At 35.8% G+C, this 23676-nt stretch overlaps 1 protein-coding gene across 2 annotated transcripts in view; it reads left to right on the top strand.

Moving 5' to 3' along the window:
- The window catches only part of ADGRV1 (adhesion G protein-coupled receptor V1), a 471359-nt gene that overhangs the window by 26779 nt on the left and 420904 nt on the right, over positions 1-23676 (top strand). For both annotated transcript variants that reach the window (XM_064482395.1, XM_064482396.1), the window contains exons 2-10: positions 5499-5683; positions 7747-7896; positions 8966-9061; positions 11751-11855; positions 13219-13332; positions 15214-15779; positions 16133-16403; positions 16776-17105; positions 22936-23112. In XM_064482395.1, coding sequence (XP_064338465.1) covers positions 5499-5683; positions 7747-7896; positions 8966-9061; positions 11751-11855; positions 13219-13332; positions 15214-15779; positions 16133-16403; positions 16776-17105; positions 22936-23112 — 1994 coding nt within the window. The remainder of the gene's footprint in view (positions 1-5498; positions 5684-7746; positions 7897-8965; positions 9062-11750; positions 11856-13218; positions 13333-15213; positions 15780-16132; positions 16404-16775; positions 17106-22935; positions 23113-23676) is intronic.

Raw genomic sequence — 23676 nt, forward strand, 5'->3', positions numbered from 1 at the left:
AGAATTCTTAGAAGCTGAATAATTGATGATATAAATGAAACTTCTCATGTTCCACAGGAGTAATTCTATAGTTTTAGAATGCCCTTTAGTAAATGTAATAGAATTCAAGTAATTCTAAACTTGAAAACCTTGCTCCATTAGGATCATATTTTCAGGATGAATTACCTGGTGGTTGCACCATGGGAAGATGCTTGCTGTGGCATTGGCAAGGCAACAGCTGAAGCTAAAAGGTCAATGTATCCTTTCAATAATGTTTGTCTTTTCACCTTGTCCTGTCATTCACAGAGGTTGTGCAACTGTTTATTGTGAAACTTAAAAAGACAAAGTTAACATTTAAATTGGTGAAAGTATTGTATGAAAGTTAATTACTGCAAAATCAGCAAAATCAATTGAATTCTCATGTTTTTCAATACATGTCATCTATTGGGTCCTTATTCTCATTTACTTATTTTATTCTGTTCTGTTTCTACAGACTTATTAAAAGTTAAAATAGAAGACTATCCCCTTTAATTCAGAATATACTATACTTTCTACTTTTCCTAGCGTACTTGTTAATAAGAGGCAAGATGTGAGGAAGGTAATATCCTAGATAAACAGGATTTAGAATTCAATGATTATTATAATGTATTGTTTTGGTGCATATTGTTTTATAAATGGAGTTTAGTATGTTTGTGTGCTAAGTAATACAAGTGAGGAATAAAATTAGCAAATACCACATTTTTAGAAGGGAAGAAAGCTAGGCATCCAGGAAAAAAGCAAGAGAAAGGAACTAATGCTAGGCTAATTTAAAAACGTATGATATTGAGATTCCTTATGACAATCAGATGGGCATTAACTTTTTCAGAACACTGAATCTTTGTGTTCTCCTGCCCTGCTTTGTTCTGTTGTGAAGACAGTTTTGGTTTGTCTGTGTGTCCTACATTTCCTCACTGGTCATTGTTCATTTCAAGGTACAGGGGAAAATATTATAGATGGTGGCAAAATTGCATGGAAACAGGAAAGAAAGCCAGTGTGGTGTCCTTTCACAAATGTTTAGAAAAGACTATGACTGTTTAATGTTAGAGCAGAGACAGAGGGACCTTCTACTTGGTATATCCTAACATGAGTTCACAATGTCACAGATTTCAATTTAGTGGATAAATATTGACGTTGAAAGTGACAGAATATCCAACCCAAGCTGGCTATAGCAAAAAAATTTAATTTATTGCCTTAGCAACTGAAAAGGCAAGGGTAAAGCTGGATTCTGGAACCTAAGCTTGGTTATCAAGACTTGGCTCCTCTCCACCTCTTGGCTCTGTCTTTGGCTGTGTTGGCTTCATTTTCAGGCTTCGCAGGAAACTGGCCCCAGTCAGCAAGATCCTGAATCCAGCAGTAGAGGGAATCAGCATCCTTATGTTTAAGCAAAATTCTCAGAATTGTGTCTTGTTGGCTTTGATTGGCCTGATCTGAATCATATGCCCATCCCTGTGAGTGCCCTGGAGCCAAGGACCATTTCTTGTGGATCTTTGTGTCCTCAGTGATTAAAACGAGTGTTAACACAGTGTATAGCAGGTGCTCAGTACACAGAAATTACACCAAACTGTAGGCTGCTCTTCTGAAAGCAACCAGTTTACATTGTAAGAGCTACTCTAATACATTCCTGGTTTTAATTTTGAAGTGTTTTTTTTTTTTTCTGCAGAATTATGTGTCTTGTTGCATAGGCTGAATATGATTACTAAAATCCAAGAACCCAAGACTGTGTACTATCAGAATTCTGTCAAAACTTCATAATATAATTCAGGAAACAAGAAGCAAGAGAGTAGCCTAAGTTTCTTATTAGTTTAACACGCTAAGAGATCTAAGAGATTAGAGCTCTACTGGCAAGAATAGTTTGTTTCCTTCCTTCCTTCCTTCCTTCCTTCCTTCCTTCCTCTCTTTTCTTTCTTTCTTTCTTTCTTTCTTTCTTTCTTTCTTTCTTTCTTTCTTTCTTTCTTTCTTTCTTTCTTTCTTTTTCTTTCTTTCTTTCTTTTTCTTTCTTTCTTTCTCTCTTTCTTTCTTTCTTTCTTTCTTTCTTTCTTTCTTTCTTTCTTTCTTTCTTTCTCTCTCTCTCTCTCTCTTTCTTTTTTTGAATCATACTGAAAGTGGGAGGTGTGAGGAGAATGTGGATAGCTGGAAATGAGAGGATTTGAATATTGGAATATGATGCTGTTACAGAGTAGAGGAATGACTGAGTAAAGCTAAAATTATTCTTTCACGATTGTGACAATGTGAATTAAGCACATTATGATCTTTAAACATGTGTTGTTTGAAATTCGTTTTATGGAGAAATTTTAAGTAGGTGATGGGTCATGTAAAGCATTCATTAAATCTAATAAGAGAAAAGTGACCTGAAATAGATGAATGACTTATGTTTTGTGTCAGTTACTAATACCTGGTCTTCTGAGTTTAATAAAGGGAGTTCGAAAGGCTAGTAGCTTTTTGGTATGATAGAGGAAAATGTACCTAGTTGCCCTAAAAAAGAAACTATTCAGCATTTGTGCAATTATGCCTGTCTTCTAATGCAAACTTCACTTTTAAAGATTTTTCTTTATTTTTTAACTTCTATTGAATGCCTACATTGCCTCAACAACTTTTCTTACAAGTTGAAAAGATGAAAGCAGAGGAGATTAAATTATCAATGATGTCACATAATTTGAGGCATTTCCAATCATGCTTGTTTGTTCATTTTGCATAATTTCAAAACACTGATGTGCTCCAATTTTAAATGGATTTACTGACTTAACCACAAGATCTAGGAGTTCTAATTGTCTGGGAAACTGCAAGAATGCACCATTTGAGCTCATAGGTCCTGACATTAAAAGATGCTGTTAAATATTTAAAGTAGTCAAGAGAACCATAGTTTTGGTTAAATAAATGTAATGTTTATCAGAATAATAAGGGGCAAACTTTTAGGAGACTTGTGATTGTGCAGTTTTATGGTAGTTTTGGTTATTGTGCATGAGTTTGAAATATTTAAATGCTTGGAAAAGTGTAGCATGTATAGGCTACCATATTAGTCAAGATGGGGATGTGTGACTTGTAGGAGTAAAATGTAAGAGGCAGTCTTGTGTGGTTACGGGTACAGAGTCTGGAGGGTGGATTCCTGGGTTCAAATCCTGCCTAGTTACTTAGCTAAATAACAGTGCAAATGTTAACTAATCTGTCTGTGCCTTAGTTCACTCAGCTATAAAATGGGGTTAATGATATAGCACCTTCTTCATAGAGATGTTGTGAAGATTAAATGTGTTATTGTGTGTCAGGTACCTAGAACAACACTATTTAAGCATCTGCTGTTATATAGTTATTTTCTATAGGTTATTACAGGTTTTCTTCAGGATACATGGAATCTTAAAACACTGTATAGTAATATGTAGAGAAGTGTCTGAGCAAGCCTACAGCAAGTTCAAGCATACTGCACTGAAAAACTCAGTGATTAACTTCAAGCTACCAGTGTGGTCTGTTGTGTGTCTACTCCAAGACACACCCCCCACACTTTCTCACACTCTTGGGTGGAGTATTTCAAAGGGCATCCCAAGGATCAGTTGTATTAGAATCAGTAGGACTGCCTGTTAAATGCAGATTCCTGGGCCCCACCCTAAACTCACCCGATCAGAGTTTCTGAGTTTGCGAATCAGCAGGTGAACAAATGTGGATGTTGCTCCTTATGCATAACACATTTTGAGAACTTGTGTTCCCAGTCGTTCATGATTTCCCCTTCTCATACTATAGCTCACACTCTCACTTAGAACTTCAAGTGTCTTCTTATTTCTTTCAGCTTAAGGAATTGAGATTTTGCTTTCAAAATCACGATAGACCAAAGTTGTCTTTTTTAATGCATCCAAGGCCTGGGCCTACCTCCTTCCCCCTTCCCCCTCTTCTATATTCTCTTTTTCTTCCCTAGTTTATTTCTTTCCCACTATTTGTTGTGAGATGTGAAATCATTCTGGCTTTAGAATTCCACAAAAGATCTTCTGTTGTCTCTGATTTAGCCCAGAATTCTTACTTTCCTGCTTCACCTAGGCGTTCCCGTTTTCCTTCTCTTTCTCACATCTTTTTTCTTTCCTTTCTCATAGTACACTTACCTGGCTAAGAAGTCGGGGAAGAGTTTGCAGTTGGTGAGGGAGAACTATTTTATTTCTTCTCCCAAGTCTTTTAGCTCCATGGCAGGCTTTCTTAGAGAGAGGGCCCCATCCTCCAGAATCTCTGTCCCTATTGGTCTCCATCTTTTTCCTACACTGTCTGAACTCTGCATCCCTGTCTACGGATTTTCCAGCCATAAACATGTGAGGCATCATTAAGCAATCCCAGACTGCATTGTTTGAATATACTTGACTGAGAAAATTGCCTTTTAACCCTAAAATATATCAAAACTCACAAAACTTTTGGTGGTTCCTAAATATAAAGCCATGTGAAGCCATGTGGAAATACCAGATACATGAAAATTTTATTACTTCTTGACCAAGGCAAAGATTAATAGGAAGCATTTTGGCTCATCGAGTACATAATGCAGCCGTTCTTTAAAACGCGTGAACTTGTTACGTTCGTGTGACTGATCACATAATCCTTTGGAATCTTAATGATCCGTGAGATAAATTGTTCACATTTTTAGAGGTGCATCTACATTACAAAACAGCAGATCTCTTAAAGGCCTCTGCACTGTTGTGCTTTTGAAAACATTTGAATCACGCAGTGCTGAAAGTGGGAACAATATTGACGACTCATAAACACACACACTGTACTAAGAAGAGCACAGTAGAAATTAGGAAAAGAAATAAAACACTTTGCCAAATTTGCTTAGTTTTAGAGCAATATGGACATTTTCTAAGAAGTGGTATTAGTGTTCTAGCCAGCAAAGTGGGAGAAGTCCTGGAAATTTTCTTTCAGTTTTCTGAAAGGATTAGCATTTCTTTGCAATATCTAAAAGTTTTTAAGAAGTACTCTCAAAGAAGACAAAATTAAGGAAAAAATAGAGATAACCAGGAAAGTTTTAGCTTCAGCTGCTTTATGTTTCAGGGGTTTCAGGGGTTCGCTCATGTTTGTATGATCATCAGATAGATAATCGCCCAGTAAGATTATTGATCCATTTGGTAACTTTCAGTTTTGGCTTGTATTTTACAGTTTCATTTGGGGGAAGGTGGGGCTTTAATTCAGTTTTTATGTTGCTGCTCAATTTTTTTTAAGAATAAATTGGAGGGACAAAATTTTTTAAAAACTGAATTTAATAAATAAGTTTAAGGCTCGTTATAACTACTATGTTAATGTGTTAAGTTATGGATAGTAAACAGAACCATAGAAGAGGATTGTGGTTTCTGACTTATTTCTGTGGTCACACATGTGAATTGGATGGCTTAATATTTGATGTGTTCATGTCTTAGTTGCTTATTAACTTTTCATCTGTGTTAATATCTGTAGACAGCGCAATTTAATGAAAATATATTGGGTATGTTTTGTGAAAAAAATCTTTTTTTTTTTTCCTATAGGGATGCCCTCTGCATCTTTATTAGTAAATCTTCTTTCAGCTTTATTCATCCCTTTTATGTTTGGAGAGACAGAAATAAGGTTTGCCGGACAAACAGAATTTGTAGTTAATGAAACAAGTACAACAGTTATTCGTCTTGTCATTGAAAGGATAGGAGACCCAGCAAATGTCACTGCAGTTGTATCGGTAAGAAATGACTGTGCTTCTGTTTTTATAGAAATAGATATGAAATTTCTTAGTTTCAGTGACAAGAATATTTTTAACTGTTTGAGATTCTGAGTAGTTCCATTATGATAAACAGTTTGCAGATACACTATTTATTCCTCTCATATTTCTTAGAGGTTTATAAAGTGCTCCAGGGTAGCACATATATTTGACAATAATAGCGTTTTAAAGATCTAGACTGATTATTTTAAAGTGTTCATGTATTTATTTTAAAACAAAACCCGAAAATATCAAGAAGTATTTCTAAGTAAAAGAACACGTCATTTTGGGTAATTTGGATTCTAGCTAACACTGCTCAAATTTATAATTGTGTCAAGTGGCTTAGAGACCGTATATGAAATATTTAAAAGTCGAAAAATGGCGATTAAAAAAACCCTTGGTTGTGTCAGAGAGCTCCTTTTTTAGGAGAAATTAACTTAAGTAGAAGTTAAGTAGAATTTGTTAAACTCTTGCTCTATCTTGCACACCACGTAGTTAGTGGATGGATAGTTTGAACATGTATTTGTGTCTGTGCTTAACCAGGAAGTCACGTCATATGCTGTATTTGAGGCCCAAACTACTTGGAATTTTTGTTTTAAAAAATAAGTTTTAGGGGGAAGGTATAGGTCAAGTGGCAGAGCTCAGGCTTAACATGTACGAGGCCCTGGGCTCAATCCCCGGTACCTCCTCTATAAATACACGAATAAACATAATTGCCCCCCTGCCAAAAAAATGTTTTTAAGCAATAGGTTAAATCATCACATTGGGAAACACTGTAAAAAGAGACAATGGAGAAAAACTACCTAAGAAAGAAATCCAGTATTACGATTTTGTGCATTGCATTTTTAGTTTGAGTGTATATTACATTTAACAAGCTTTTACGAATAGTTTTGATTGTATCCTAATAATTTTTTCAGGTTACACTATCATTTTCACAACTTTTCGGGATGGTGATGTCATTTCCCAATCATTTCTGAACAATTTTTCATTGAGGTTGCTTCTAATTTTTATTGTTGTAAATGTTGCTCTTATTAAACTGTTTACATACATATCAGTTTTTGCATATTTTGCATTGTTAAAGTTGTAAATGATTTTAGGGGTTGAATTATTGTGATTTTCTCTTTGTTTCAGTGGCTCTTGATATTTGATGCTTTCTGAAAGGCTTTGCCCCTTTTTATATTAAGGCATGAGTACAAGTTTTGCAACACCTTTGACAACTTACTTGTATTTCTCAAGTATTTAAAACTAAGTCTTTTTAGTAAATGAAAACTAGAAATTGACTACAGTGTCCCTATAGAGGTGCTTCATTTTTTATTTATACTAAATCATATTTTTTCTAATAGCTAAGTTATTCACTTTGAGTTCTTTGATGTAGGAAATCTCATTTGGATTTGCACAAGAAGTTGCTCCTTTAATAATTTCATAATTCCTGCCTCCTTGCGAGTCTTATCAGCAATGCTGATGTTACAGAGTGAGGTCTTAAAAAGTTTTAAGGAAAAGTTTGTAATGACTACTAAGTTTGGAATGCTAAAAGAATTGGGTCTTTATTGGTGGTGTGGGAGAATATAAATAAAACTTCAGGTTGAAAGTTTTGGAAAGAGCAGTTTCCTGGAAGCTGATAGGGAAAATCACTGATTTTCCTGATATATTTTGGCAGGCTACTTACACCTCTTCTTTGGGAGAGTTTCAGCTGCAATGTGCCTTCGTATGAGGTTTGCTGGAATCCACTTCAGATCCATCAAGAGGCAGAGAAAAAAAAATTCACATCATTACTTTCCTATATAATTATTACTTTTCTGTGTGATTCCTTTGCCTTCCAGAGCATGAACAAATATTTTTGTATAGAATCACTTTTTTAATAATGCTTTTAAAGGAGATTCTTATCAATTGTTAAATACTTGTTTTGTTCTTGCACATCTCATCTTGTAAGCATCAGTGTCACTTGACGAGTCATGTATTTTTTCTGTCGATTGCTCCAGTTAGCATCCATTTTGCTTATCCTAACATTGTGTCATGTAAGAACGAACTGTGTTTTGCATTGATAGCTGTATGGAGAAGACACCGGAGACTTTTTTGACACATATGCTGCAGCTTTTATACCTGTTGGAGAAACAAATAGAACAGTGTACATAGCAGTATGTGATGATGATTTGCCAGAGCCAGATGAAACTTTTATTTTTCACTTAACTTTACAGGTAAGTCCTCCTTTCCCTCTTAAACTTAAACTTATAAAAATCTTAGAATGCTTAAAAATCAATTTCTCTAGAGATAAGCCAGTTTAGGTGACTGGTGGTGATTTTCATAGAAGCCAGAATTGACAGTCTCTTTGGCAATTCCACGGTCTGGTTATTCCTTAGACAATCTTGTTTAGAAGATTCTACAGCTAGTTTTTGGATTAATTCAGTTTATTTAGGAATCGCCATGACAGATGCTCAGGAAAACCTTGTCTTCCCTTTGGCCCTTTTTCTCTTTTATCCCTCCTGTGCTATCAGATGCACAAAGAATGACCGTGACTTCTGAGTTCAAAGGAGAAGGATACAAAAAGCAGGCATGGAAGTGGGAGGTCCCAGTGCCTTAGAGTAGAGCGCCCCTGGGAAAAATGCTTGAATAGCCTAAGGTTTAATTGTTCTTTATGGCTTGATCTGTTAGGTTGAGGCTGCTAACACAGTGCTAGCTAATTTTTTTGAAGTGCATTGAGAAGTTTTTTAGAATGATTGTGTTGGTATGATTTTTATGAAAATGATACTTGAAGCAATCATGTTTTGCTTTTGTAAATCACTTTTTCATATTCATTTATGCTGCTGTTGAATATCAATAGAAATGCTGTAGCAAACTTTCCCCATATTTACTAGAAAAATTGTTTTAATATCTTAGGTTTAATTTTGCTCTGTGATTTATAGAATAACTAATTCTGAAGTTTCAGCACCTTCTATAGTATAAGAAAAGAATTACATTTGAATAGAATTTCATACTGTTACTTAATTCTCTGTTGTATTAGTAATGACACTAGAATAATTATATTACTCAGTGTTTACTTATTTTAACAGTCAGTGATTAATGGTTTTCAAAACTCTTTTGAAGAATTCTTGTTTGGGACTTCTTTACCATGTTGATTTAATTTGAATTTTTTTTTAATCTGTGCATTAAAAATATACTTGTATATTTATTCATATTCTGAATAATTATGTAACAACTGAAATTCTATTAAAATAATTTTTTTTATTATGTTTAATTTATTAATTTATTTTTTGGCTTTTATTTTAGAAAACTTCAGCAAATGTAAAGCTTGGCTGGCCAAGGACTGTTACTGTGACAATATTGTCAAATGACAATGCATTTGGTATTATTTCATTTAATATGGTATGGTTTCAATTTGATTAATCTTGTGGTTGCTAGATAATAGTTTATTAAATTTTCTGATTACATCTCATGTTACCTCGTATCATCCTGTCTTTTGATGTGTAAATAAAATTTGCTCTAACTCTATCCATATTCTACATTCTATAGACTGTCCTTTTGTTCTACCTAAAATGTCTCTGAAGTGAGGAGTCCTTTGAAGTGAGAATGGTCATCTCTTGCCCTGATCTTTTTCTGCTGATCATTCTACCTGATTCATTTGTTACCTCTTTTGATGGCCTCTAACCCTGATGTCCTGGTTCCATCTGCTGTAACAAAATACCATGGACTAGGTGGCTGAGAAACCACAGAAATTTATTTCTTATAGTTATGGCAGTTAAGAAGTCGAAGATCAGGGCATCAGCAGATTTGGTGTTTGGTGTAGGCCTACTTCCTGCTTCACAGACAGTTATCTTTTTATTGTGTTTTGTTATGGCAGAAGGGGCAGGAGAGGTCTCTGGGGTCTCTTTTAGAGGGTACTAATCTGGTTTAAGAAGGCAGAGTCCATGTGACCTAATCCCCTCCAAAATGCTTCCTAATACCATCACATTGGAGGTTAGGATTTGAACATGAATTTTGGTGGGAGGCACAAACGTTCAGTCTGCAGTAGATGTTGTAACCTAGTTCCTTCTGCTTGATGTCCCCAAATGCCACGTAAAAAAGCACTGTCTGTTTGTTAGCCTCCTCTGAAAATTTTGAATGACTCGAGACAAGAAAAATGTATTGAAAGAATACTGGAAAAACCAATTAAACTTACAATTGAATAGCAGACATTATAGCTCTTAAAAATTCTATAGTCAGTTCCTACCCTGAGATTTTCTTATTAATTAGTATTTCTTTTATTTGTTTTTTATGTGTTGTGGGGAGGTAATTAGGTTTCTTTATGGATTTTTAACTTAGTTTTTTATTTTATTTTATTTTTTAGTGGAGGTACTGGTAATTGAACCCAGGACCTTGTGCACGCTAAGCATGCAGTCTACCACTGAGCTATACCCTCCCCCCTTAGTATTTCTTAAAGATTAAAACTCTATGTCATCCCCCTCAGTTTTGCTCAGAAGTTTATTTTTTCTCCCTTATCACCATATTCACGTGTCACTGGCCAGACCTGTGTTCAGAGGATTTTATCTTTAGAAAAAAAACCACGCAAAATGGGTCCTTCCTTGAGATAAACTGTTTTTAGCTCTAAAATAAAACAAAATTTATCTCAAGTAAAATTGGATATTGCCAATATCTAAAGTAAGTTTTACTCTACAGTAACCTTCCTGATGTGGTCTTTTTGAATCATGTTACTAATTATCATTACTAAAAAATAATATGACACTCTCCAGTTATTTATTTTCCAGTTTCGGGTGGTGTATTTATGTCATTTTCTTAGTACCTTAAATTGTCTTTGAAACAAGGTAGGCCATAGATAAATATGATCTTTATAGTTGCAGTATCTTTATTGAAAAGGATACGTGGGTAATGACAATATCAGAGACATTTTGTAGCCTCCATTATATCAACATTTATAAAAATTAATCACTTCTATTTGAATGATAGGGGATTATTAGTTATTCATGAACCAGTCTCCCTAATTGCTTAATTTTTCTCCTTACTGCCTTTTCTCTAAACTTACTCCCAGCTTATCTCCAAACTCATGCTGATTGATTTAAAGCTTTCTTTCCTTCTTCCTTTTTTGGCATTAAATATCGTAGCTCCCTCGGAATCCTAGTCTCTCGCATTGGTCCCAGGTCCCTGATTCTTGTGTCCCAGAGCTGCCAGGCAGCCTCTGACTGAGCACCTGCCCTGTTTGATTAAAATTAAACTAAGTAACTGTTGAGCTCACTGTAGTTACTATATAGGCTGACTTTGGTACCTGGAAGGATGATGATTATACTGATGATGAAGATAACATTGATGATGATGATTGTAAGTACAGCCAACATTTGCTGGGCCCTTCCTGTGTGTCATGTACAAGGATAAGCTCTTAGACATGAATGATCTCATTGAAACCTCATCACAACCCTTTGAGACAGGCATTCCTGATCCTGTTTATGGACTGGGATACTGAGACTTAGTGCCACCTGGAGAGATGGGCCCTGCTGCCTTAGCTAGTGTGAATATGGCCACTTCCCCCTTGCACCCTGAGTTTCAGCCAGCCATGCCAGCACATTCCAGTATTTGAAGTCTTGGCTTTTTCTTCCCCTCAGTGGTCATGTCCTGAAAGTTGCTGGCAGTTGTCCGTTTTTCAGTGGCACTTTGACCAATGAGTGAATAGTGTTTGGGGGCAAGGCTGAGTGGGAGTCCCAGGGAGCTGCTCTGAGCTTAAGGCACAACTCATTTCTGTGACCTCCTGGACCACTGGGAGCATTTGAATGTTTCATCTTTGGACCAGATAACCTTTAAGATTCCTCAGTAGAACAGTTAGTTGTTGGTAGAAGTAGACCAAGAACCTACATCTTTTGCTTGACTAGTTTTGTTTCTTCTATACTATTACTTTAACCTTTTAAGCATTTACTAGCTACAGTTAATGAATGCTAGTAAACTCCACATTCTTAGTGTGCAATGTGGATTGATTTGTCTGTGGAAATTGAGTATTCCTATGTTATAGTTTGCATGACCTCCTACCTCTGATGGATCAGTGCCTGATGGTCTTTGCTCTTCCCAATAGCCTTTCTCAGTCACAGCGAGTGAACCCAGGGGCAGAAATGAATCTGTGCCTCTTATTCTCATCAGAGAAAAAGGAACCTATGGAATGGTCACTGTGACTTTTGAGGTAAGTTCGCTGTGAAATAATTTTATATGGTAACACTTTAGGGTTCATACCAGATGGCTACAAATTTAGAAATCAAGATCCTTTTATAATAAACATGACCCTTAATGAAAATGAAATAAAAGTAAATACTTCCATTATCTTTTAAATGTTATGTTTAGTATACGAATGTATTCCTTTCTACTTGAATATACTATGCTTACATGAAACACAAGCTATCATTTTAGGTACAGGATAGTAATAAACCACAAATTGAATAATAATAATCATAATAACAATAATAGTGTAAATTATATGAAATTCATAGAACTTTCATGATAAATCTTTTCAAGGATATAAATTTAAAAAATTCCCATGGGTTTCTTAGGCGTATATAAAATTACTTAATATGCAGTCTTCCCGCTTATATACATCCCACATTTAAAAAAATACACTTGATGGATGGTGTTAACAGGAGTTACCTCCAAAAACTGGAAAAAAAATTGGTGTAGAAACAATAAGACATCATCAGGTTATGGTGTTTTCAACTCTTTGTAGATGTCTGGAGTTATTTTATTGGGTCTTAAGGCTATTGTTTTGTTGAAATGATTACAGCTAACATTTGTGAAGCACTTAATACTGCCCGGTGCTGTTCTGAGTGCTTCATGCTGAATATCACTGCATGCAAACTGCACCTCTTCCCAGCACTCAGCCTCCCTCATGCCCTTTTAGATTTTTTCTCCATAGTACTTATCATCATTGGACACACATTTATTTATTTTCCATTTGTTCCCTTTCATTAAATGTAAGGTCCTGGTGATCAAGAAATTTGCCTTGTTCACTGCTATATCCTTAATACCAAGAAGAGGTCAGGCACAGAGTACTTAAAAAATACTTTTCAAAAAGTATATGATTTTATTAAATCTTCAGCTGTAGCCTGGGGAGTGGATATTATTATGCTCATTTTCAAGATAAGGGAAAAGCTGCACACAGTTGTTAAATACCTTACCCAAGATTATGCCGTCAGTGGTTGAACTGGTATTTGATTCCATTATGTAAGAGAATATACTAATTTTAAATACCTTCCTCTCAAGAAAAAGCATTTATGCTTTTCTTGAAAAGAAGTATTTTTTCCTCATTTAATATTATGGTTGAGAAGAAAAGAGAAAGCTCTTAGAAACCATGTAGTTTACTATAATTATAGTCAAGATTTATAATTATATTATAGGCCTTGACTGTCAATTAGAAAAGCAGACTTAATACAGGTTAGTATCATTCTTCTTGCAAAACCTTTTTAAGTAAATATGTCAGCTGGTATCACAATAACGCTTTCTTACTCTTGTGGAGTATTTTATATTTCTTGATGGCACTGTGTGTTTTCTTGCAGGTCGAGGGGGGCCCAAATCCACCTGAAGAAGATTTAAGTCCAGTTAAAGGAAATATCACGTTTCCTCCTGGCAGAGCAACAGTAGTTTATAACTTGACAGTACTTGATGATGAGGTACGATAGTGTTAAATGCTTGAAAGGAACAAGACGTGTTAGAGAACATTATGAAAAGTATTAAATTATGTTCACTATTTGAAATTATTCAAGAACACAGGCCTATGTAAAGTTAGTGTATTGTGGTCAATTATGCCTTAACTATTAATAGCTATTTTGGAATATATCTTGTTAATATTTACCTTATTTAATTCACATGAAATTGTGTATCTAAAGGGTGATGAACTTGAATGTAACTGGCAACCACCCTTAATACAAACATTGAAGCTTTCTGTAAACCTTGAGGATTGATTTTTGCTAGTGATTTCAGTTTTGAGCAGGTACAGTATTACTTACCCAGCGTAAATATTTTACTATAAAAGCAAAGAAAATTCTCTTACAGTTGATACTCTTTTGTTTGGATATTTTAAATGTTCACATTCATAGGAAGGCTTTTGTTCTTTTTGATTTCACATTGAAGCTACCAAGGAATGAAATCTATGACACAGCTAGTTTAACTGGTAAGGAAAGAATGAATTTGAACAATATGTACAAAGATGTCCCCCAAGAGCTAATCAAAAGAAAACTTGACTTTTAACGAAATAATCGCAGTAATATAACAGAAAAAAAGGGAATAGCTGGGAATTTATAATCATCCCTCTACCTTCCCACAAAATATCATGAAACCAAATTACAACAAATCCTAAGAGAAGAAAAAAATGAATTAGAAGACATTGTTAGAAAAGAGTATTTATCTTGAAAAAATGAAGTTATAGGTAGCATCGATAACTCAAGTTCATCTTCTGGAAGCTAACAAAAACCTTTTGTTTTTAGATCCCAGAACGTTGAACAGGTTATAATTTGGGGCAATGACTAATTATATATTTTAATTGTAAATTTAAAAGATCATCTTTTGAAGACCTGATGTGCAGCATGGTGGCTGTAGTTAATAATATGGTTTTGTATACTTAAAAGTTGCTGAGGGTAGGACTTAGGCAGTCTCCACATACAGACACAAAGAATTAACTATGGGAGGTGATGGGTGTGTTAATTATCTTGCTCTTGATAGTCACTAAGTATCTCTCTCTCTCTATATATATATGTGTATCTATATATCAAATCATCATGCTGTACCCCTTAAGTATATTAAAATTATATTTGTCAATTATTCCTTAGTAAAGTTGGGGGGAAAAGATCATCAAATATTACATTTCTTTTTTTGAGATAAATAGCTTTACTTTTTATATTGCTGTTGATGGAGGTAAACATACGTATTTTTTCACTTTCATTCATTTAGAGTGAAGGAAAAGCTCAAATAGCACAGTAAAGATTATCCCTAGGATTTCTGTGCAGTTAAAAAAAAGAAGTTTCATTTTAACGGTGTCATCATTTTGCCTAATAGTGACTCTTATGGCTTGTTCTCCAGAGAGCTGTGATGAGTATTTTGAAAATTGTATGATTTGTATCATATATTTAACTCTTGAGTTAGAAACCATTTAGAGAGAAGCAAGAATAATTCACATGATTGAAAACTAACGATTTGTGATGTTTAATGTAGTTTTTCAGATTCTTAGTTATTATTTGACCTTAATGCTGCTTCTGACCCTACCCACCTGATGAAACTATAAGAATTATGTCCATTTTAGTTATCTAAAGATTTATCAAGTTGAAAGACATTATACCAATACTTCAATACCTTTGCTTTATCTAAAACATGTTATTTACCTTTGGAAAATATTTTAGTAAATGGACACCAGATAAACCTCTTTATCTGTTTCCTTCAGTTAAAGAATCTTTATTTCTACGTATTTACATTGAAACATAGGGACTTTTTACACTATGGGTTTTTTTGCACATGTTTTGGCTATTGGTGTTTTGCCACTGTTTGTATTTCTTTGACAGGTTCCAGAAAATGATGAAATATTTTTGATTCAACTGAAAAATGTTGAAGGAGGAGCTGAGATCAACAATCCTAGGAGCTCAGTTGAGATCATCATTAAGAAAAATGACAGTCCTGTGAGATTCGTACAGAGTGTTTATTTGGTACCCGAAGAAGACCACATACTTACAATCCCAGTGGTTCGTGGAAAAGATGACAATGGAAATCTGATTGGATCTGATGAATATGAAGTTTTGATCAGTTATACTGTTATAACTGGGAATTCAACAGCACATGCAGTGCAGAATTTAGACTTCATTGATCTTCAGCCAAACACAACTATTGTTTTTCCGCCTTTTATTTATGAATCACACTTGAAATTTCAAATAGTTGATGATGCCATACCGGAGATTGCTGAATCATTTCATGTCATGTTACTGAAAGATACCTTACAGGGAGATGCTGTGCTCTTAGGCCCTTCTGTTGTCCAGGTCACCATTAAGCCAAACGACAAACCTTATGGAGTCCTCTCACTCAACAGTGTCTTGTTTGAAAGGACAGTTATAATTGATGAAGATACGACATCAAGGTAGGATTTAAATGTTGTGTTGCTACAAATACTTAAATATGTTATTCTAAGATTTAATGTTTGTGGTGTTGGATATAGTGATGAGCTGTCAAGAGTATGTGTCAATTCCTCGACTGTTGTTTCACTGTTTCCTTTCTTGTTTGAGGAGTGATTTAAAGATGCAAGTGAATTCATGTTATGGTAGTTTCCTAGGACACATCTACATCTCTACTCCTTCATATTAAAACGATCATTCTTTATGATTTGGATTCTGCTTTTACCAGTGTCTGATGGCCAACTTGATATGAAAATACCTATTTGAGGGAAGTAGAATGTATCGTGTGACTGTATATATTTCTTTAAAAAAATTCTAGATTTGAAGAAATAACAGTGGTTAGAAATGGTGGCACTCATGGGAATATTTCTGTGAACTGGGTGTTGACGCGGAATAGCAGTGATCCTTCACCGGTAACAGTGGATATCAGACCAAGTTCTGGAGTTCTCCGTTTTGCACAAGGGCAGATGTTGGCATCGATTCCTCTCACCGTTGTTAATGACGATCTTCCAGAAGAGGCGGAGGCTTACCTACTTCAGATTCTACCTCATACAATACGAGGAGGTGCAGAAGTGAGCGAACCAGCAGAGGTAGATCTCTTGTTACATTTTACTTGGGTGACTGTTTCTGTGCTATGAAATAGCCAAAGAATTTGATCACATAAATCACATTTCTGTTTAGTTCACTGTGACAGAAAGAACACTGATTTTAGAAATGATAGTTGCTTCCCTTTCTTGAGGTTTTTCCTTCTATAAATAAAAAGTTTGCTGTTAAAAAAATTCCACAAAGTTTGCTAATGTGTTTTTGATTCATCGTTTACTCTATTACATGTAAGAGTGATCATTTTTAGATGTGGTACATAAATAAATATTACAAATCAGAATAGTCTTAGAAAATAAACCATTTGGTAATCTCAGATGTGAGAATTCTATAACTTTAATATTTTATTCCTTTATCTGCAGCTTTTGTTCTATATTCAGGATAGTGATGATGTTTATGGCCTAATAACATTTTTTCCTATGGAAAATCAGAAGATTGAAAGCAGTCCAGGTGAACGATATTTATCCTTGAGTTTTACAAGACTAGGAGGAACTAAAGGAGATGTGAAGATGTTTTATTCTGCACTTTATATTCCTGCTGGAGCTGTGGACCCTTTGCGAGCAAAAGATGGCATCTTAAATATATCCAGGAGAAATAGCCTCATTTTTCCAGAACAAAAGACCCAAGTCACTATAAGATTACCAATAAGAAATGATGCATTCCTTCAAAATGGAGCTTACTTCTTAGTACAGGTACTTTAATGATGAAAATAATCTTAACTTTGGTTAAACTGTAAGTGTACCTATCTGTGTGAGAGAGTAACTAATCATTACCTTGCCCTCATCTATATTTTGGGTTCTGTTGCTCACTAGAAATTCTGTGGGAGTCCAAAGAGAGACTGTCTGCTCCTAAGACATAGAGGGATGGATGGAACAAAGGTTGTACTAAAGTCAGTATTTTAATCATGTGACAATAAAAGCAGATCAGACATGAAATGTGGGGCAGAATGTGATGGATGACATAATGGAGTGATTCATAAACTGTTTGTGGGGAAGGGCCGGGAGGGAGAGAGCAAGAGACCTGCCTTTCTTTTGAGTTGATTTGGGAAAATGCGATGTAGGGATGTGGTTTGTAGGGTAAATATGTTTTTCATGATGGATACTGCAGGGAAGGCATTTCAGAAGTAAAAAAGTATGAGAAAAAATGTATAGATACTTTAAAATAATATACTAAAAAATCTGTTGGTCTAGTAACTGTAGATAAAAATCTTTGGAGTTTTTCTACTTAAAAAGAAGAGATAAGGACCCTGTAATGTATTTTGCCATCTTATGTCTTTAATTTCTTAACTTTTATTAACCATATAATAACCAAAGCATTATTTTTATTGCCAAAGTTTGAAAATCTGCACTCACTTATGATACTGTGCTTATATTTTCCAAACGGTTGGTATTGGTTGATTCTGAAAATTAGAAAGCAAAAAAGGGTGCTTATCAAATTTTGGTTATATAAATAAATTTAATATGGAATCAGATAGTTTGAATGGATCAATAAAGGAAGAATGTGTAATCTGTGTCACCATGCATTTTGCTAACTGACATATATATCAAATGAAGTTTCATATTCCATTAATTTCTTTGACTCATGCTGCATTTAAATTTGTTTCATATTTTTGCCTAGATTGTATGTTTTATTATTGCCTTCTCTGGAGTGTCTAATTGCCCCTTTCCATATGCTGTCCTTACCACATTAGTCTAACAGCTGTCTTACATGCGTGGGATGTTGAGTTTAGCTGCAGTAATTACTTTCTCCACTTGCTTCACACCTGCTACTTGGAACTGTTTCTACTGAACTCCTGAATTTTCTTTATTTTGGACCTTTTACTTCTTGGATTGTGTTTTAGTTTTGTTGGAGTGTATCTGTCCTCTAAATACATGTGCAGGAAAGGTATGTGCAAGGTAAAATTTTGAACAACTGAAAATGAAATTTCATACTCACATTGATAGTTGGCTTGGTAGAAATTTCTAGATTAAAATAATTTCTTCTTCAGAACTTGAAAGATATTGTTGTTTAGCTTCCAGAGATGCTGATGAGAAATTGGAGTGGAAAGAAATTGTTTACCTTTGTGGTTTACTTGCTCTTTATCTCTGAAAGCTTTTAAAAAGCTTCTTGGCTTTCTGAATTTCACAGGACTGTGTCATACCTTACTCAGCATGGGGTGGGGTGGACCCTTTCATTCTGAAGACTTTTGTTTTTGAGCTGGGCCGCTGCTCAGGCTTGTATGGTTTGAGCATTAATTGAGGACTCCTAGCGGAGGTGTCTAGTCAATGACCTGTTCTCGGGATATGTGATTTGTCAGTACGTAGGGGTGCCTTTTTGCTGCGTGCCTGTCTATAGGGATACCTTTTATCAATGTCCCCAAAAGCTTTGTCCCTAGTGGTGAGAGATCTGTTCTTCATCTTTACTACTATTACTATTATTATTTTATTGTGTTTCCTCATATTGGGGAAATTATGATATGATGCATTCGCCTGTCTAGGAGGATAGCCCACTTTTGGAGGACCCTTGAATTTCTCTTTTTGGGGTGATGGGTGAACAGAACATGACATCATTCACAGTTGTGTCCGTTGCCCCTGCAGCTTGTGGAATGTTCTTGTGAGATAACTGGCTAGATGGTGGGGGATCTGGATCTGTGGAGTGGACTTGAGCAAGTGGTCAAGCCCATGGCTCTGGCCTTGTTGAGCAAGAAGTTAAAGCAATTAGAATGCTGCTGCCAGAGCACATTTAGAGATAAATTTAGAATTTTTGAAAAGCTTTCAGTTTGGCCTTATACAGAAATATGTCATAACTTACTTTTGAAAGTTGGTTCTTTTAATATATGGAAATACATACTAATTTCACCAGTTTGAACTCAGGGTAGCATATCCCAAACTTAGGAGTTCTCTGGTGCATCTGAGAGATAATAACTTGTCGAGTGGAGTTTCAGAATTTAATGGAGGTTTTTGTGTTTTGTTTTTATTTTTGGCATCAGTGCTCTCCTTCGCCTTCTCTGTTGTCAGTGTCCTCTGGCTTCAGAGCATTCTCATTAATACAAATCACTCAATCAGTTTGGGCTGCCGTAAAGACTGCCACAGACGGAGTCGCTTAAACAGCAGACGATTCCTTCTCGCAGTTCTGGAGGCTGGGAGTCTGAGATCATGGCGCTGGAATGGTGGGGTTCCAGGGAGAGTCCTCTTCCTGGTTTGCACACTTACATCTTCTTGTTGTGTCCTCACACGGTGGGGAGAAAGAGGAACAAGCCCTTCAGTGTCACTTCTCATAAGGGCACTAATCCCATCATGAGGGCTCTGCTCACATGACCTGATCACTTCCCAAAGGTCCCACCTCCAAGTGCCATCACATTGGGCATTAGGGTTTCAACATATGAATTCTGGAGGGGCGTGGGGGGAACACAAACATTCAACTTACAGCATATGTTTAAGGTTTTTTTTGTCCCTAGTATCTCAGTATTCATTTCTCCTTTGGTCTTCAGTCTTGTAGCTCACAACTCATATGAAGTGAAGGAAGGATTTCACAGGGTTTCCTTTGCTTTCATAGAAGCCCTGCATCCTGGCATTCGTGTCACAGTTGCAGCGACGTGACATGAGTTTGAGAACTGATGATGCAGAAGTGTTGATTTTGAGTTGTAGAGAATGTCTCTGTTTTCTGATTTCTTCTCTTCCTCTGCCTCAAAACAGGTCTTTACTGTAGAGACCTCCTGTATCTATGCCAATATTAGTAACCTTTGTATTAAACTTTCAGACTCTTGAAAATTTCCAATATCTATTCAAGTAGCTACAGAGAGTCCCTATGTAGACAAAACCTTATTAAGAACCTCTAGTGGGTCAGATATTAGCCTAGCTATTTTCTTTCAGCATTCTATGTGAACATGACAGAATTTACTTTTGATGACACTTGGTAAGTAAGGAAGAACTTGCAGAAGCATGTAATACCTGAATTTGGGTAATCCTGCGTTAGAAATCTGTTTATACCACTAATTCCAGACTCAGTTCTTTATCTCTCTTTGTATTCAGTTAAAAAACAAAGGTCTTGCAGTGCAGACAGTCAGTTTAACACAGTCGGAAAAAAGGGCACTATTAGTCACTGACACAGCTCCTTAAGGTTCAAAACAGCTGTAGGCTCTGGAAGGCTGGTTGGAGTCAGAAGGTTGTGTAGTTTGAATAGTACATAATGGATGAGCAGCTCACGAATAGGAGGCATCAGACTCTGCGCTGAATGAAACTGAAGAAAGGAGAATCCGAGACATGAGCTCCTCATTCTTCAGTAACTCTCTCGGCTAAATCCGTGAGTCTGAGATACAGCTTTTGGCAGGCCCGGGGTCACTAATGTGCTGTCCCAGTAGCAAACTGTCTGAAAGCAAAGAACGACTCTTTATGAATGGAGTGGTTTGATTTAGCAGATGCTTAAGGAACCCAGACAAAAAGGCTTAGAGACGAGGAAGTAAGCCATGGGAAATTAGCATTTTCCTTTTGATCAGGTCATTTCATAGCCTTCTATATCTTCTTTCTTTATGGTTTTTCAAAAATACTATACTTAGAATTAATTCTGTAACTGTTTTGATAAAAGTAAGTAAAATATGAATTTTTTTCCTTTCTTGTTGAAGAGTTTTGAACTAAAAATATATGGAGTTTTTTTCCTTGATGTTTTAAACAGTATTATCAGTTAGCTCTTTGTGAATATACAGGAATGAGAGGGTTCATTCACAAATACGTGTTTACTCACACAGGACCAGTGTCTTTTTAAAAAGTCTTCCCCTCCAGCCAATGCACACTTTATATTTATATGCCATTCACATATATATTTTTATTTTTAAATTTTTGTGCTATTTTAAAAGATAAATATATATGTATATAGGTATATATATTCTTTTTCTCTAGAAGGAATGACAGTTACACTTATGTGATTTTAATTATGTATCTTCACATTTTATTTATTTTACAAAGTAAATATGCAGTATCCTAAAGAACCACGTGTTTTATTTTACTTGCCTCAGTCTGCATACCAATATTTGGCAAAATCGACCAGTCTAATTTTTTTTTCTTTTACTCAAATGAATATTTACCAAATACGGAATTTTTGAAATCCTTCTCCTGTTTATGATTTTCAAAGCAAAGTGTGTTACTTTTAAGAAGGCATTTACTTTTACCCTTAAAATGAACATTGTTCATCACAAAATGTGAGCATCTGTGCAGGGTCAATACCAGTCCTGTCCCGCTGTGGAAAATCAACTTAAATCACAAGTCTCTAGTGATGCTTACTTAGTAGTGTTGTTTCTGTATTGCAGAGCTTAACAGAGGGAGGTTTCTAAAGAGTGGGAGGTCCATAATGTCCCATTAAGTTCACAGTTGCTTTTTAACTTAAAATCTCTGTCCTTTTTGCACTCCTGTAGTGATTATCTATTCCTACACTCGCATGAACACTGTGATATTGATAAGTTGGTTTTTGGAAAGTTAGAATATTAAGATGTTGAAGTTTTATGATGTGTCAGGATTCTTACGGTGCTTAATTTGTGTTGGAGGGATAAATCAACAAGTACTGTGTAGCTGCTGCACTTGCAGGTGTGTGCATGTTTCAGGAAAGTACTGAGAAGGACACAGACAGACCTGCAAGAGCTCTCTAGTCCTGTTGGAAGTAAAAGTCTGGAGCACATAAAATGATAATAAGCAAGCAGTAAGTGAAATTTAAGTTCTAAGTTTCGTGAGGATTCAGAAAGAGATAGGAGAAAGAAGGCTGGAGAATCCAAGGAAATCTTCACGGAAGAGATGGATGTTTAGTCTTTAAGAGCGGGTACATTTGGACTCGTAAGGTGATGAAGAGAGGCCACTCTACATGAGGAAGAACCATGAAAGTTACTCTGGAGGTCATGATTATAACAGGGACACTGTATGTTATATGTATGTTGCATTTCTTTAAAGACATATTTAGGCACATTTGGAGTTCTGAATAGTCTTCTGATAGTGACTTTTCTCTGTTAGAGAAGGGCAGTGGGTGATTTGATTGGAGGTGTGGGTCAGTGGATGAGAGGAAGGAGATGTGAGCAAGTCTCTGATATTTGGCTTTTAAGTCAGGGTAGTTGGATATCGGCAACAAGGAGGAAAAGTGGATGGTAGTATTGGTGAAGGTGGTGGTAAGAGGACATGGACCACAGCTGGTGATTTCTATTTGGTACATTCTGTTTGTAACGTGTCTCTGTGACATTTATGTCATATCCAGTGGCAGTTGATTATAAATATTTGGAATTTGAAGGAGAGATCCCAAAATGATTAGGGAGAGGGTATGAAATTATAAGATAAAGGTATTAGGAAGAACCCTGGGGAAGAATAATAATAATTGAGGAGCAGAAGGAGCCCAAGAAGCCAGTGCAGGAGGTCAAATCAGGATGACCAATGAAGAAAGAGGAAAAGGAAGTTGCCAAGTGACTGGTGGCCTTTAGCTGTGCTTTGTTGCCTCATGCAATTAAGGCTAAACATTTTTCCAAAAGCTTCTTTTCTGTCAGTTTTATGGTGTTTTCTTCGTTTATTATAGTTGGAAACTGTGGAGTTGGTGAATATAATTACCCCAATCCCACCTATAAGTCCTAGATTTGGGAAAATCTGGAATATTTCTTTAGTGGTTACTCCGGACATTGCAAATGGAGAAATCGGCTTTACTAGCAATCTTCCAATTATTTTGCACGAACCGGAAGATTTTGCTGCGGAAGTGGTAAGTAGGCTTTTTCTTATTGATGGGGTGTAATGAGTTTGAGATAATGTATAGATACTCTTTTTGGGGCAGGGTAGAATTAGTTTATAGAGTTAACAGATGTAGAAAAGCTTCATCATTTGCAGCTGAGTCTTCAGTATGTAATTTGACATATGTAACTGGTAAGTGTGTGATTTTCATCACCTTTTGCCATATTCGATGGAATAAAATTAGAATTAATTGCTTACAGCAAAAGGAGGATATTTTGATATGGCTACTTGCAGCTAGTGGCATGGCATTTGATAGAGTGAAAGCCAAGCACAATTTTTTTTATTGTCCAAGTGATATGTATCACAGGAATCCTTGACCTTTTCCATTTCTGAGCACTCCTCATACTTGCCTTGGAGGTCTTACTATGTTTTGGGGGTTTCTTTGGGTGGGTGGGTGGGTTAGATTTATTTATGTACTGCTTTATTTACCAGAGGTACTGAGGATTGAACCCAGGACCTCATGCATACTAGGCATGCACTCTACCACTAAGCTGTACCCTACCTGCCTCATGCTTGCCTTGGGCAGGGCTAGGGT

This window comes from Camelus dromedarius, chromosome 3 (assembly GCF_036321535.1).
Source record: "Camelus dromedarius isolate mCamDro1 chromosome 3, mCamDro1.pat, whole genome shotgun sequence".
Taxonomy (NCBI): Eukaryota; Metazoa; Chordata; class Mammalia; order Artiodactyla; family Camelidae; genus Camelus; species Camelus dromedarius.